Source organism: Emys orbicularis, chromosome 3 (assembly GCF_028017835.1).
Source record: "Emys orbicularis isolate rEmyOrb1 chromosome 3, rEmyOrb1.hap1, whole genome shotgun sequence".
In the NCBI taxonomy this organism is placed as follows: Eukaryota; Metazoa; Chordata; order Testudines; family Emydidae; genus Emys; species Emys orbicularis.
This window is the reverse complement of record NC_088685.1, coordinates 171,760,345-171,776,245: the sequence shown is the minus strand read 5'-3', so window position 1 is coordinate 171,776,245 and position 15,901 is coordinate 171,760,345. Positions and strand designations below refer to the sequence as shown.

Genomic DNA, 15,901 nt, shown 5'->3' with positions numbered 1-15,901 from the left:
TCCAAAATCTGAGAGGGACAAGGTGTGGAACATGCTTTCAGAAGTCTTAAAAGAGCAACACTCTCTGTTGTGGAAACTACAAAATCCAAACCACCAAAAAACAAAATCAACCTTCTGCTGGTGGCATCTGATTCAGATGATGTAAATGAACATGTGTTGGTCCACTCTGCTTTGGATCGTTATCGAGCAGAATCCATCATCAGCATGGATGCATGTCCTCTGGAATGGTGGTTGAAGCATGAAGGGACATATGAATCTTTAGCGCGTCTGGCATGTAAATATCTTGCGATGCCGGCTACAACAGTGCCATGCAAACGCCTGTTCTCATTTTCAGGTGATATTGTAATTAAGAATTGGGCTGATTATCGTCTGAAAATGTAAACAAACTTGTTTGTCTGAGCTATTGGCTGAACAAGTAGGACTGATTGCACTTGTAGGCTCTAAATTTTTACATTGTTTTATTTTGAATGCAGGTTTTTTTGTACATAATTCTACTTTTGTAAGTTCAGCTTTCATGACCAAGAGATTGCATAAAAGTACTTGTATTAGGTGAATTGAAAAATACTATTTCTTTTGTTTACAGTGCAAATATTTGTTACCAAAAATAAATATAAAGTGAGTACTGTAAACTTTGTATTCTGTGTTGTAATTGATATCAATATATTTGAAAATGTAGAAAACATCACAAAATATTTAAATAAATGGCATTCTATTGTTTAACAGTGCGATTAATTGCAATTAATTTTTTTAATTGCTTGACAGCCCTACTTAACGATGTGTAACAATAATAGGCGTTACTCTGTATTTTTACTCTAAACTCAGTTAGCCTTTTTGTATACCAGTTCTGTAAATCAATTGCAGAATTAACATTGCCAAAGTGTAGGATAAATTATTTTAAAAGATGATAGCCTTTTAAAAAAATTACTGAACGTTCTCCTGCTTATGATGAATTAATAGGTCTTAAGATTGGTAGATGGCAAAAAGAGAACACAGAGGCATTTCAGTCCACAAACTTAGTATGCATTTTATCCTTTTTGCTTAAATGGTAACAGAGAGCATTCTAACAGAGGCAACACCTTCCTTTTTTGAATTAATATCAAATGGTTGGTGTCATGTTGCTGTTTTTAAAACGATTGAAGTTGGAAACTTACTTTAGAACAAAACAAAACTGTGAAGGGGAATGGTATTGTTTACCATTTTTTCAAGTTTATATCAGATTACTCAACTGAATATTCGTATTAAACTGTGGGGTTTTGTACCTTATGCTGTGCTTGGCAAAAATTTCTATACAAGATTCAAGTTATGCTTGACTGATACAATCCAGCAACACTAAATCAACATTTACATTTTTTCTACCAAGAGTACTTAAGTCTATGAACAAGCAGAGGTGAATAGCTGTTTCTTGAAAAGTTAGGAATCATGTATTCACCATCTCTCTGAACCTTGTCTTTTTCAGAGTTTTGCAAGGTTGTTGAAGCAACAAAAAACTTGAAGGTTTTAGGGGAGGATTTTCAGAAGTGTCTGTTACTTTAGGAGCACAAATTCCATTTACTTACTGGTTCTTTCTGGAGCATTCACAAGTGTGTTGGAGGTGACGGTATCATGTGGTGTGAGATGGGAAAGGAAATATGAATAAGTAAAAATGAAGGAGTGAGAAATTAGAAAGGTAGAAATTGAAATGAGGATTTTGTGATAGAGTATGCACAAATGAGATTCTGCGAATGACAAATACATTAAATCAAAATGGTGTGTGAGACATGGTAGCAAGGAGAGTCAAAAGCGCACATGGCTGTTTTTTACTTACAGGCAGTTGTACAGCATTATCACTGTAGAATCCAAGTACATCATAAACTAATCATAACTCTCTTTCTAAAATTCGGTAACTTTCACTTTCCATTTCTTTACTTGAAGACTCGGAAGACAAAATGCAATTATTTCCTTGTAGTCATCCTTTCTCTGTACAAATTCTGTTTAGATTACAATTTGCTTCAGAAATAATTTATAATAGATTTAGAAAATTTTTCCACTTTCATGTGACTGACAAACGGTGAGTGGGTTTGTTCCTTTCACTGTTTTTAAGAAGCAGATTAGATTTGTAATTCAGCTTTATTATATGTAATCTTGCCAGAGTCTGATAGAAAGATTTAACTCCCAAGCGGAGATTCCAGGATTCTTGGTAAGATGCCAGTCACTTTCCCTTTTCAGCATCTGGAGAAGGACGAAACTGGCCTTCTCCAAGACACTTTTCCTGGGTCTTGGTGGTGGCTCCCCATGCCCCCAAATCTTTTTGTATCTGCATCTAGCTAATACGTGTCTGGTAAATTGTTCAAACATTATGTATAGACGTTTTCTATCAATAGAAACATTCTATTGGGAGATGTGGGAGTTCACGAAAACCACAAGGGTGGGCAGACTTTGTGCTATTCTAGAACTAAAATAAATGTTCTACTTATTTTAAGATGTGACTTAATTAAAATCAGATTTGCATTTTGCTTGCAGATAAATTTAACAGTGACTTGGGCATTATTGAAAAATTGAGTTTATAATATTTTGCAACTCTGTGATAGAAATAATAAACTTTAGCTTTGACTCACTTTAATACATATGCTATTAAAAACTCATTCTAATTACTCTCTCATAATTGCCTCTTACTCTGAGAACTGTTGAGGCTTTCAGATAGAGTGATAGTTTTGTTTGAACTGTGATCTTCAGTAAAGATCTAAGAATTTTTGTGTGTGTGTGGTGCACAGTGGTGTTCAAGATGTTAAGTCATGCTCTCTCAATATGGTTGACAACTGTCTAATGGCACAAACCCAAACGCCCCTGCCCCACCCCTTTCATCCCCCCTCCCTTTGTTGCTCACTCTCCCCCGTCCTCACTCACTTTTACCAGGCGGTGGCAGGGGGTTTGGTGCAGGCCCTGGGAGGGGGTGCCCGCTCTGGGCTGGGGCAGAGGGTTGGGGTGCGGGCTCTGGGAGGGAGTTTTGGGTGCAGGAGAGGATGTGGGGTGCGGGCTCTGGGCTGGGACGGGTGTGGGAGGGGATGAGGTATGCGGGGTCCAGCCAGGCAGCGCTTATCTCAGGCAGTTCCTGAAAGCGACCAGCACATCTGTCTGGCAATGGCTCCTAAGGCAGTTCCTGGCCAATGGGTGCTGTGGAGTTGGTGGCTTGGGGCGTGCTAGGCGCTTCAGGGAGCGGCAGGGAGTCTGCCTTAGCCCCGCTGTGCCGCCGGACTTTTAGCACTTAAAATCTCCCGGTTTGGCTTCAGTAGCCTCTGGGAGATGGAGAGAGCCTGATTCTGGGAGACTCCTGGCAAAACCAGGAGGCTTGGCAACCTTATCTTTCAAACATGCAGGGTGGCTTACACTGTACTTGCCTAGTGTAATACTTCCAGTCAGTATAACTTTATGGATCAACTGTTAACTGAAGCTGATGGATGGTTACTCCATTACCTCTGCAGCAGAGCAAACTTTTAATTACCTGCCTGAAAACATATTTAAACAGAAGCTCTGAGCAAATAATAAAAATTATAGGCCTGATTTGGTAAATACTCTTCTAGAAAGGAAAGGCTTTAAAAACTAATGTATGCTTTTTTTATTATTATTATTTTATTTATTTAAACTAGCTAGTTACTTTAGCCTCATATCAGGAAATAAGTCAGGTGAAAAGTTTGTATAGCGAATTTTTACTTTAAAAACCGTTAAAAACCACTGTAAATACAAATTATTTTAATAGTGAGTGAAGTAATTTAATTAATCTGTGTATTGAAAATATTTAGGAAGCTCACATCACTTTAGTATCTTGGTATCATACAAAATACATTATACATCGAAGTAAATAGATATTTTTTAGCCTACTACCAAAATAAGTTGACAGTAAAAATAGAGTGCAGCAATGTGATGTTTTTTACTTTTTGCTTTACTTTCACTTTTTAGAAGCATCTTCTCCAATTACTATATTTCAAATTTTTAACCCCCACATTTAAATTGAAATTTTCTTTTGGTTGTTAGTCTCTACCTTAAAATAAATATTGATCTGTTTTTTCCCTTTTTATTTAAGGCGTTGTCTTTTCTGAAAAAATTCTCCCCATGATTTAACATGTGGTGGAAATACTAATTTAGACAGGTTCTGATGGCCACCAGTGCTTTTACCACAGTATATCATGTACACTTTCATACCCATTCATTCAGACTATTGTACCTCATATGCATTCAATTTAGGAGGGAGGCTCAGACAGAAGGGATTTTCTTTTTTCTGGAGTCACCTGAGGTTTCCAGAAACTGTAACTGTACATCAAGACTCTGAAAATGAGGCAGTCATGAATACACAAAGGGGGTATGTTTTATCACAAAACAAGAGAATCATTGGGTCATTAGACTTCTGTCTTCTATATCATTCACAGATACTGGTCTGTGCCACCTATGTAGATGACCCCTCAGGAGTGAGAATGGACTCTCACAAAACTCTTCTGGTGACTACTTACTCAGCAAGATGGACAAGAAATATCTCACAGAATGAGTAGATCTGTGGTAGACCTATGCTGATGGCTTCGTGGTCTTAGAATAGTGACCAGAGGCTTGCCACTCACATAAAGATACACCAGCAGTGATCTTTGTTTCTCTTTGAGGGAAAACTCTGCTAGTGAGGGATGCTTTCTCCATCCACAGGGAAAGAAGGCATGTGTGGCAATTCACCTGTACTTCTGGTATCAAAGTCTTGGTCAAGGTCGTGGGGCATAATTTTATTATTCTAGAGTCCCCGATGGATGAGTCCTTATTCTTCTTAGGATGGCAGAGTCCCATCCTGATAGGCTGAGAATGTTGCTTTGGACAATTAGAGTGCTTCACTCTGTCTCAGTGCATGAATGCAATTAATTTCAAATAGGGTATAGAACAGTAGATATGGTATCCCTAGGGTACGTCTACACTACCCGCTAGACGCGATAAATCAATCCCCGATTGCTCTACCATTGACTCCTGTACTCCACTGCGGCAAGAGGCGGAAGCGGAGTCGACGGGGGAGCGGCAGCAGTCGACCCCGCACCGTGAGGATGCGAAGTACATCGACTTCAGCTACACTATTCTCGTAGCTGAAGTTGCGTATCTTAGGTCAATTTCCCCCCTGCCCCCTTGGATCTGATATAGTTGGGTCTAGGTCTGGAGGTCAGTAGTCCTCCTAAACAGGAGAGCTCCAATTGCTTGTCGCAGGAAGATTTCAGTCAGCCACGTTATCTGTGCTAAATACATTTTCAACCATTATTATTCAGACATGACCAGGAAGGAATCCCACTTCATTTTCTTCTCATAGAATCTATTTCTGAAGAATGTGGAGCTTGAATTCTTCTTCCACCTTCAGGGGTTGTCTTTCAGGATGACTCCTACTGCACTGAGCCAAGTGTGGGGGTAGAGTGGGGAACAAGTTGTTTGCACTCTTGTCCCTCACTGGATTTAACTATTTTCACTCTACAGCTTTTATTATTTCACATTATTGGGATATCGCTACTTACTTTTCAAGAGTGAATTTTGCAGTGATGGTGTCTGTACAAACTTATTTGTATGTAATTGGAATTTAAGAGAACTCTTAATTCTCACTTTTAGAAAGAGTTAGGGAAATATTTTGGGGCTTTTGAGATATCTAAGACTGTCCTTCTGAGCATACACCAGAGCCCTTCAGCTGGCTTAATTGCAGAGGGCCAAAAACCTTAAGAGCAAGGGGAGTTTCCTGCATGGCTCACTCTGGTAGCATGTGTCACAAGAGTAAGAATTCTGTATATCTTCAGCGAAGCAGTTACCAAAGTAGTTTTTCCTTCTCTTGATTTGCTTATTTTATGATGTGGCAATACCAATTTGGACACTCCACAGGACATGCCAATATTGATCAGATAGTCAAGGTAGTGCAGGCTAACTACAGCTGCTTTCCATTTCTGAAAACTCTCAATTGGGTAAGCCTGCCTGTGTGCCCAGAGAGAGAAATGGGAGTGAAAATTCTGCAGCGTGGCACATAGTATTTTAAAAGACTGACAGGGGACTCTTCCATACTGGTGTTGCCAGAATACAAACAGTTAGTGAGAAAAGGGAAATCCCCCCTCCCCCCCCCCCCCATTGAATTCAGTTAAGTGGTGTGAAGTTGAATTGATTTGTCATTAACCATAACAACTGTGCCTGCATTTGTTGTGACTTTGTATGCAAAAGTCAGAGGGTCACAATATTTTGAGCAAAAAATATTTATTTTCCAGTAAGTTTAATATGGTTTAGTAATTTAATACTCTAAAACTATTAACATCACTCTGCCACAGATCCAAATTGTAGCATTAATGAAAGAATTTTGCTCAGGAGCAGGCTGGGAGGATGTACAAAGACTGATGCTTTATGAAAATGCTGCCATAGTCATGACAAACATATGGTCTTAAGTGATCACAAATTGTTCAAACTGGAGAATTTAAATAGTAAAATAGACTAGAGAAATTTAATGAGTTAATTTAAGATGTGACAATCCAGGATAAAATAGTTTCTGTGAAAATTCTGTGAAATACCAGAGTCAATTCTCCACTGATACATTCATCCTATGATGGCAAGAGATTTACATATGGCTAAAAAAACAAGGTATCTGCCCTGCAGATTTTTTAATTTTTAAATAGACAATGTAATAAAGAATTAGTGGGTGGAATGCAACAAATCACATGACTGAGTGGTTAGTTCTGTGGTGATGGTGGGGGGGTTGGTACTTGTTTTAAGTTTTTTGTGTAGAATACATTAGTTTTTTTTAAGAAGTGTAATTTCTCTATTTCATAGAATATCAGGGTTGGAAGGGACCTCAGGAGATCATCTAATCCAACCCCCTGCTCAAAGCAGGACCAATCCCTAACTGAATCCCCAAATGGCCCCCTCAAGGATTAAACTCACCAGCCTGGGTTTAGGAGGCCAATCCTCAAACCACTGAGCTATCCCTCCCCCCATTAATTACATTTTATATATTTCCCATTTAAAATCTTACTCATTGTGGATATATTATCAAAACCTCCGTTAAATTTCATGTTAGTGGCACAAACAATTTTGATTTTAGATGAGACCGTATTGAACGTTGATCTCTCGTGCTTGCCACCCAAAACTAATCTTCCTTATTAATACTGAGTTATGGCTGATACGATATTTAGAAATCAATGCTTCAATTTCTAAAAACTTAAGTGGCTTTTTTCTTTTTTCTGCTTATAGATGCCACCTCAAATGAACAGCAAGATCTCTTTTGTCAGAAGTTGCAGCAGTGTTGTATACTGTTTGACTTCATGGACTCTGTTTCAGACCTGAAGAGCAAAGAAATTAAGAGAGCCACATTGAATGAACTGGTTGAATACGTTTCAACAACTCGTGGTGTGATTGTTGAGTCAGCATATGCTGACATAGTGAAAATGGTAAGTAAAAACTGAAGTCAAACAGTATTTATTTGATATATTTAAAACTAAATAAAATATTTCTTACTGATCATTAGCTTCTGTCTGAATTTATATTGTTACAGTTGTTGTAGAGCATTGCCTTGGCTGACACTGCCTGTAAATTTAGTATAGTTCATTAGTAAACAACTCAAACAGCCTAAAGAATTATTTAGAAAGCTTTGTTGAATTTGTCAAATCTGAAAAGTTGCTTTATTTGATATAGCACGGTAAATGTAGTATAGCTAAATTTTTAGATGTGACATATGAAGAAAGGTAGCTTCTGGACAAGCTGAAAAAATATCCCACAAGGTTCAGAAAATTAGAACATTTTGATTTGTTCTGCCAGTGCTCCCACACTTGAGAATTGCAATAGATGTATGGACTCTTAAGGGTAAGTATTGGAGCTAAAACTCCAGGAGAGATTCTCATTGAAGTTAAACTCAATAGAAAGGAAGTTTCTCTACAAGGAGGAAGGAACTGGTCCTACTCAGAGTAAATGCACTTACAACTACCTTAAATCATTTAGGTGTAACTGTATAGTCTAGAGTCAGCATAAACTGATGTGTACTGCAGAGCTCTTTCTGTAAATTACTGTGGTTATAGAACAAACAAGAAATTATTTACAATTGTTACCCACAGTAACTTCTGTTTTTTGTATTCGATGTTCTTCTCTTATGTAAGGAAGAGATGTTTGTGTTTCAAAGCAATCTCTGCTTCTCATTCACTTTTTGTTTTTGACATATATATTCCATGTATTTAAATCTTGATTGACCGATAGCTCTTTTAATTTACCAATCTATAATCTTCTAAGCAACAGTTTGAAGACTTTAATATAGGAGAAAAAATTGTTCTTAGCTCTCTCTCAAATAGAGGGATCTGTAAAACCTCATTGTGACTTGAAATGTAGTAGTAATACTGATGGATTGACAACAAGTTCATAAGTATGGTCTACCATCTAGTTATAGAATAATTCTTCCCCATACCTTGTTGAACCTAATTTTTTTCCACTTTCCTGTTGTAAAACTAGCTAAATTTTCCTTTCTCTCCTCGATGATTGAGAGATTCTAGCTGGGTGTTTAAGGTGAAGAAAACTGGCATTGGGCAGTAGAAGAGGGTCAAGTATAGTGAAGAGGCCATTAGGAAGACTGTTGGATGGAGGACAGGTGTATAGGGGAGTGGAATGAAAAGTTGATTGAAAAGTAGTCACAGGGAAAAGGGTATTGAGCTCAGAAAGTTGAGACAGAAGATAGCATGATGAATCAGAAACTCCTGGAGATCTACTGAAGATATGATCTGGGACAGTCACCCAGAAATACAACAAGAAGCATCTTCAATAGAGTATCTCCTCTACCCTTTTTGGATCTCATGAGAAACATCCACCCTGGTTTCCACCCATGTAGCCCCTAGCCACTTAAAACATACTGTCTTGGCCTTATTGGGCTCCTTGGGGACAACCAGATAGGAAACCTTCCTCTCAAAAATGGTTTTTGAATACAAAAGAATAGCACAAGCATGTAAGGACAAAATCAGAAAGGCTAAGGCACAAAATGAGTTACATGTAGCAAGAGACATAAAAAGCAGTAAGAAGAAGTTCTTAAATATGCTAGAAGCAAGAGAAAGATGAAGGAAAGTGTATTCCACTACTTAGTGGGAAGAGAGCTAATAACGAAATCAGGAAGGCAGAGGTGTTTTAATGCCTGTTTTGCTTCAGTCTTCACTAAAAAGATTAATTGTGACTAGATGCTTAACACAGTTAATATTAATAAGGGGGAAAGAATACAAGCCAAAACAAGGAAAGAACAGGTTAAATAATATTTAGATAAGTTAGATATATTCAAGTTGGCACAGGGCGTAACGGAATCAACCTAGGAACTAGTTGAAGAACTCTTGGAACTGTTAGCAATTATCTTTGAGAACTCATGGAGGACTGGTGAGGTCCTGGAGGACTGGAGAAGGGCAAACATAGTACATATATCTAGTGATATACAGGAGGGCCAGGGAGCAGTGGGAAGTGGTAGAAGGGAAGTATATAAACCCTAGGTTAATTAAGGCGTGGTTCCCTGTAGACTAGGGAGGGTTGCTACAGATTAATTGGAGCACCTGTAATCAATTAAGGCCCTGTTAGAAACCTAATAAAACCCCCTGCTTCAAGCAGTCAGGGGGAAGTAGAGAGGACTGGAGCTTGGAGGTGTGCTGTGAGACTTGGAGGAACAGAAAACCGGAGTAAAGGAGACCCTGCCCCAGCAGGGGAGGGACATTCCTTCCCCCAGCGTTTAAGGACTGAAGGTACCCCACCCAAGGGGGAAGAGGGTAAGAACCTGCAGGGGTTGAGAGGGGCTGGGACTCAGAGTGAGGAGCAAACCCAGACCCCTCCCCCGCTTCCCTCCTTTACCACCTTCCTGGGCCACTACTGGGGCCCTCGGTGCCCCAAGAGCAGGGGTAAGGGGTGGTATTTTAGACCCCCCCCCCACCAAGAAAAGCGCAGGACCCACCATACTATATCGACCATCTTGTCACACTAGAAAGGGGAAAAAAGAGGAACTGGGGAATGATAGGTCAGTCACCCTATCTTTGATACCTGGAAAGAAACTGAAACACATCATTTAACAATCAATTTGTAAGCACCTAGAGATAACATAAGATAACATAATAACCAACATGGATTTGTCAGGAACAAATCATTCCAACCAACCTAATATTCTTCTTTGACAGGGTTACTGGCCTAGTTGATGGGGGAGAACAGTAAATTTGATAGATTTTGATTTTAGTAAGGCTTTTGACACAATCCCACATGACATTCTCATAAACTACAGAAATGTGGTCTAGATGAAATTATTCGAAGGTGGGTACATAACTGGTTGAAGGATCATACTCGGAGTAGTTATCAGTGATTCACAGTCTAACTGGGAGGACATATCTAGTAGGTCCAGGGTCAATGGCCAGACCCATGACAAACATTTTCGTTAATGACTTGGAGAGTGGAGTGGAGAGTCTGATTATAAAATTTGCGAATGACACCAACTGGGAGGGATTGGAAGCATTTTGGAGAATTGGTCTGAAATTAACAAGATGAAATTCAATGAAGACAAGTGCAAAATAGTGAACTTAAGAAGGAAAAATCAAATGCACTTGTGCAAAAGTGGATGCACTTGTGCAAAATGGAGAATAACTGGATAAGCACTAGTACTGCAGAAAAGGATCTGGGAATTATAGTGGATCACAAATTGAATATGAGCCAACAATGTGTCACAGTGGCAAAAATGGCTAGTATTTTGGGGTATATTAACAGGAGTGTCATATATAAGGTATGGGAGGTAGTTTTCCCACTCTTTCTGGCACTGATGAGGCCTCAGCTGGAGTATTGTGTCCAGTTCTGGGTGCCACACTTTAAGATGTGGGAAAATTGTAGAGTCCAGGGGAGAGCAACAAATACGATAAAAGATTTAGAAAATCTGATTTGTGAGGCAGGGTTAAAAGCCACGAGGCAAGTTTAATCTTGAGAAAAGAAAACAGAGGAGAACTTGATAAATCTTCAAATATGCTAAGGGCTGTTCTAAAGAGGACTGTGATCATTCGTTCTCCATGTCCACTGGAGGTAGGACAAGAAGTAATGGTCTTAATCTGCAGTAAGGGAGTGTAGGTTAGATATTAGGAAAAGCATTCTAACTTTAAGGATAGTTAAGCACTAGAATAGGCTTCCTAAGGATGTTGTGGAATCCCTGTCACTGGAGGTTTTTAAGAACAGGTTAGACAAACAGCTGTAGGGAATGGCCTAGGTATACGTGGTCCTGCCTCAGCACAGAAGTCTGGACTAGATGACCTTCTGAGGTCCCTTCTAGCCCTTCATTTCTATGACTTTGTTTTTCCTTCAATCGGAGAGCCTATTCTTTCCTAAAACCATAACCTACTGTTATCTGGCTTAATGGAGACCTGTTTTGAACCCTTAGCAAACTGCTTTTATTCCCCCCTCCTTCTCCCTATTGGTCTGTGAACACTGACTTTTTAGTATCCAAAACTAACATCTGTTATAGGGTAGGGGAAATTCACACCCTTATTGCAGGTCCATTTTACAGTGTTCCATAAAGGTAAGGTGACTCCTAAGTCTCACCAAGTTCCTGCTGAAGATTGTGTCAGATTTTCATTTAAATCAGTTGATTAATTTCCCAGTTTTCTTCCCCAAGCGCCACTGAAACAAGGGGCAAACACAATTGTTGTAATTAGGGCTCTTTCATGTTACCTGGACAAGACCAAATCATTCAGAAGCTCCCCTAAGACTGTCCATAGCCTTTGCAGATAGTATTAAGGGTCAAGCCATTTCCTCCCTAAGGTTGTCTAAATGAACTTCTAACCGTATTAGATCTTATCCATCATGCCCCATCAGTGAGAATTGCCACATAGTTTGATAAAACATGGTGTAAATAGTCCAGATGAAGGTTCAGACAGAAGACTGAATTCACAGTATATGTCGTTGGCTGGCAATATCTGTACTGTTTGTTTTCTGTCAGCAGAAAGACCTGGGAGTGTATTGTATTCCAGTGACCTTAACATTTAGTGATACCAGGGGTGTTTATGCATTAGACTTTTGTGCCAAAAATGTCCTACTGTTACCACTGCCATTTCAGCCTCGCTGGTTGCAGTAAACAATAGCAATGTTAGTGTAGATGAGATTTCAGGTGGCCGCTAGTAATTTAACCATCTAAGTGTACTCAGCGTAGGTTAGGCATTTGACTGGTCCAAAAATAATCAGTCAATTGGCAAGTCAGACATTGGTCAAATATTGTCGAATGTCAAAAATAGTCAACTATTTTAAAGCACCAATTTATTAGAACAGTAACAAAGAGTAAGACTTTATGATCTCCAGTAGGCTTAGCCTTAGATAACTTAGTTATTTTATTAGGCATAAGTAAGTAATTTAGTTTTTGTAAACTCAGAAAAATGCAGAACACAATGAAATGATGTTCTAAAAAATGAAGGAATAATTACTAGTTTTTTTTAGCAATGTTAGGTTATCATTTAAATGTTAACATTATTCAAGACTGAACAGTTACAAAAAAGAAATAAAATTAAACAGAAATAAACTAAACACAGAGGAACTATTAAAAGTCATTTAAAATGTACTTATATGAGGTAGGCAGCAGGCCAACTCTACAGGCAGCTTAATGGCTTTGCATCTTTTCGTTATGTGTTGGAGAAAGGAGGTTTAATAACTGTGAACCCTCCTCTCCCTCCCCCATTCCTTTCTGAATTAATTACAATATGTTTATCTAGTCATTTTAGACTGTACGCTCTTCAGGATAGGAACCGCGTCTTTTAACTTGTTTAATGTGCTTTGTAAACCACCATGTACGTTAATGGCTTGGTATACAAATAAAAATATACATACATATATACATACATACAGTGCTTATTCTAGAAGATTCCAGTCAATCAAGATGTTCGGTTTTTTCAATACAGGTAGCATTAGCATGTAATAAAGTGAGTGATCAAGATGTTTAGGTAAGCTAGCAACAGATAGCACCATGATGCAGTCAGAATGGCAGGCCATGGCTTGCATCAGCATTGTTGCTGAAATATTTGACTGTGATCAAATAATAGGTGGTCAGTTAATATTATTTGACTGGTCAGTTGACCAAAGCTTGGCAGATTGCTTTATATTTAATCGATAGACACACATGGGGGAGTACAAATGAACAATGAGGCAATATTGGTCAGTAATATAGGCAGTGGGCTCTGCATACAAACAGCCTAACCTTTATCAAGTATTTTTGTAGGCAAAGGAGAGTTTTTGAGGAAGGTTCTGAATTTGGGTAATGATAGCTTCACAACTGTTTACAGGGAGCACTTCCATGCACGTGGGAAATCATGTGAGAAAGCACAAAGGTGCTTGGTTGTTGAAAAATTTAACAAGTGAATGATAGAGGCTGGTATCATGGGCCAATCAGAGGTAAGCATCCACAGCTCAGTAGTGAATAAGAGATGACAAGTAGGATGGGGATTGACTATGAAGCGCCTTGAAAGTGAATACAAGCAGCTTATGTTTGATATGATAGAAATGCAGGAGCCAGTGTAAGAAATCACAGAAAGAGGTGAAATGATTAAAACAGACTAGGAAAATGATTTTTGCAGCAGCACTCTGAATGGATATGACTGGGGCAAGATTGCATTTGTCAAGGCCAGAAAAAAGGAAGTTACAGTAATCAAGACACAAGATGATGAGAGCTTGGATGAGTTTTAACTGGATGGATGGATATGAGAGATCTTACTTTTGAGCAGTTCAGAAAGAATCAGCAAGATTTAGACATAGCTTGGATGTGGGGATCTAGCGAGAAGCCTGAGTTGAAGATGATGCACATGTTATAGGCCTGAATGACAAACAGAATGGTGGTAATGTCAACAGTGATTGAGAGGTTCAGGGGCTAAGGTCAGTACTTTTGGTGGCAGATGCTCAGTCTTTTTCTCAAGATAATTCCAAAGCAGACTGCGAAGAGTAACCAAAGGATTTCACAATACTGGGTGACTGGACAACAAAATGGCAGATGAAATTCAGTGCTGATAAATGCAAAGTAATGACATGGCCAACTATACTTACAAAATTATGGGGTTTAAATGAGCTGTTACCACTCAAAAAAAGAGATCTTGGAGTCATTGTGGATAGTTCTCTGAAAACATCCACTCAATATGCAGGAGCAGTCCAAAAAAAAAAAAAAAAAAGGTACCAATGTTAGGAACCATTAGGAAAGGGATAGATAAAAAGACAGAAAATATAATAATACCTCTGTATAAATTGATAATACATAGAAATACTTGAATACTGTGTGCCGTTCTGGTCACCCAATCTCAAAAAATATATATTAGAATTGGAAAAGGTATAGAAAAGGGCAACAAAAATGATTGGGGGTATAGAATAGCGTCCCAGTCTTTTTAATATCTCCTCATACAGACTTTTCAGCTTGGAAAAGAGACGACTAAGAGCGGATATGATAGAGGTGTATGATATCTTGACTGATGTGGAGAAAGAGTAAATAACACTTCCTTATTCACTTTCACATAACCCAAAAAAACAGGGGTCACCTAAGTTTACTCTAAGCTGCATGGCCACGCAGCAGGCTATCAAGGGCGGCACAGGACGGGAGAGGTGCCGCTCTGCTGGCTCAGCCCCGCCGGAGCTGCTGCGGCCGGGAAGAGGTACCCATCCCCCGGCCCTTAGCTGCTGTGGTGAGAGGGGGCTTGGGGGAGTCCCCTCTCCCAGCCGCAGCCCTGGGGCAGCCTGTACCCCAAACTCCTCATCCCCAGCACCACCCCGGAGCCTTCACCTCTAGCTGGAGCCCTTAGCCCCCAACCCTCTGCCCCAGTCCTGAGCCCCCTCCCGTACTCCAAACCCCTCGACCCCACCCATTTTGGCGATGTTGTGAATGCCAAAACTATCACAGGGTTCAAAAAAACTAGATAAGTTCATGGAGGATAGGTCCAGTGGCTTTTAGCCAAGATGGTCAGGGATGCAACCCCATGCTCTGAGTTTTCCTTCCCTCTGTTTGCCAGAAGCTGGGAGTGGATGACAGGGGATGGATTACTCGATGATTGCCTGTTTTGTTCATTCTCTCTGAAGCATCTGGCATTGGTCACGGACAGAAGACAGGATATTGGGCTAGGTGGACCATTGGCCTGACCCAGTATGGCCGTTCTTATGTTATGTTGCTCAGTCTTGCTCACCATTGCACTGCTTAGGTGATGCAATGGGAGTGGAAGCCACCTACAGTTCCCTGTAGTGTAGAGGATTCAATCAGCATGGGATAGTCCTCAGTGGGTGGAAACTATGTAGCCCGTTCCTATATCACCTTTCCTCCAGGCCTTGACACAAATGGCATTCTTGTGGAGTAAAGGGCATGTTGGGTATGGGAAAGAAGAGGGTTGGATCAACCATGCTCTGGTTATACTTAACTGGCATATGGTCCTTGGGGGTTACGGCAGAGTTGGTTCTCAGCGTCTCCTTTTTGTATCTTCTTGCGGAGGTGGGGACTCGGGCTTCTTCTTTGAGTAGTGTCCCTATGGGTGTTCCACTGTAGGTGTACAGTAACTCCTCACTTAGTCGTCCCATTTAACGTTGTTTCGTTGTTACGTTGCTGATCAAGGGAACATGCTCGTTTAAAGTTGTGCAATGCTCCCTTCTAACGTCGTTTGGCAGCCGCCTGCTTTGTCCACTGCTTGCAGGAAGACCAGCCCGTTGCAGCTAGCTGGTGGGGGCTTGGAACCAGGGTGGACCGGCAGCCCCCTTATCAGCTCCCCCTATCAGCTTCCCACTCCCCTAAGTTCCCTGAGCAGCAGCTGCCCAGCAGGCTATCAATTGCCGGCAGTTCAGCTGTCCTCCCCTCTCACCCCCCCCCCCCCCCGCCATGTGCTGCTCCTTCCCTCTGCCTTGGAGCTGCTCCCCGAGACTCCTGCTTGCTGTGCGGGGGTGGAGGGGAGGAAGAGAGAGG

At 40.2% G+C, this 15,901-nt stretch overlaps 1 protein-coding gene across 1 annotated transcript in view; it reads left to right on the top strand.

Moving 5' to 3' along the window:
* Positions 1-15,901, top strand: part of PPP2R5A (protein phosphatase 2 regulatory subunit B'alpha) — a 99,299-nt gene that overhangs the window by 25,274 nt on the left and 58,124 nt on the right. The window contains exon 2 of the mRNA XM_065400306.1: positions 7,210-7,406. Coding sequence (XP_065256378.1) covers positions 7,210-7,406 — 197 coding nt within the window. The remainder of the gene's footprint in view (positions 1-7,209; positions 7,407-15,901) is intronic.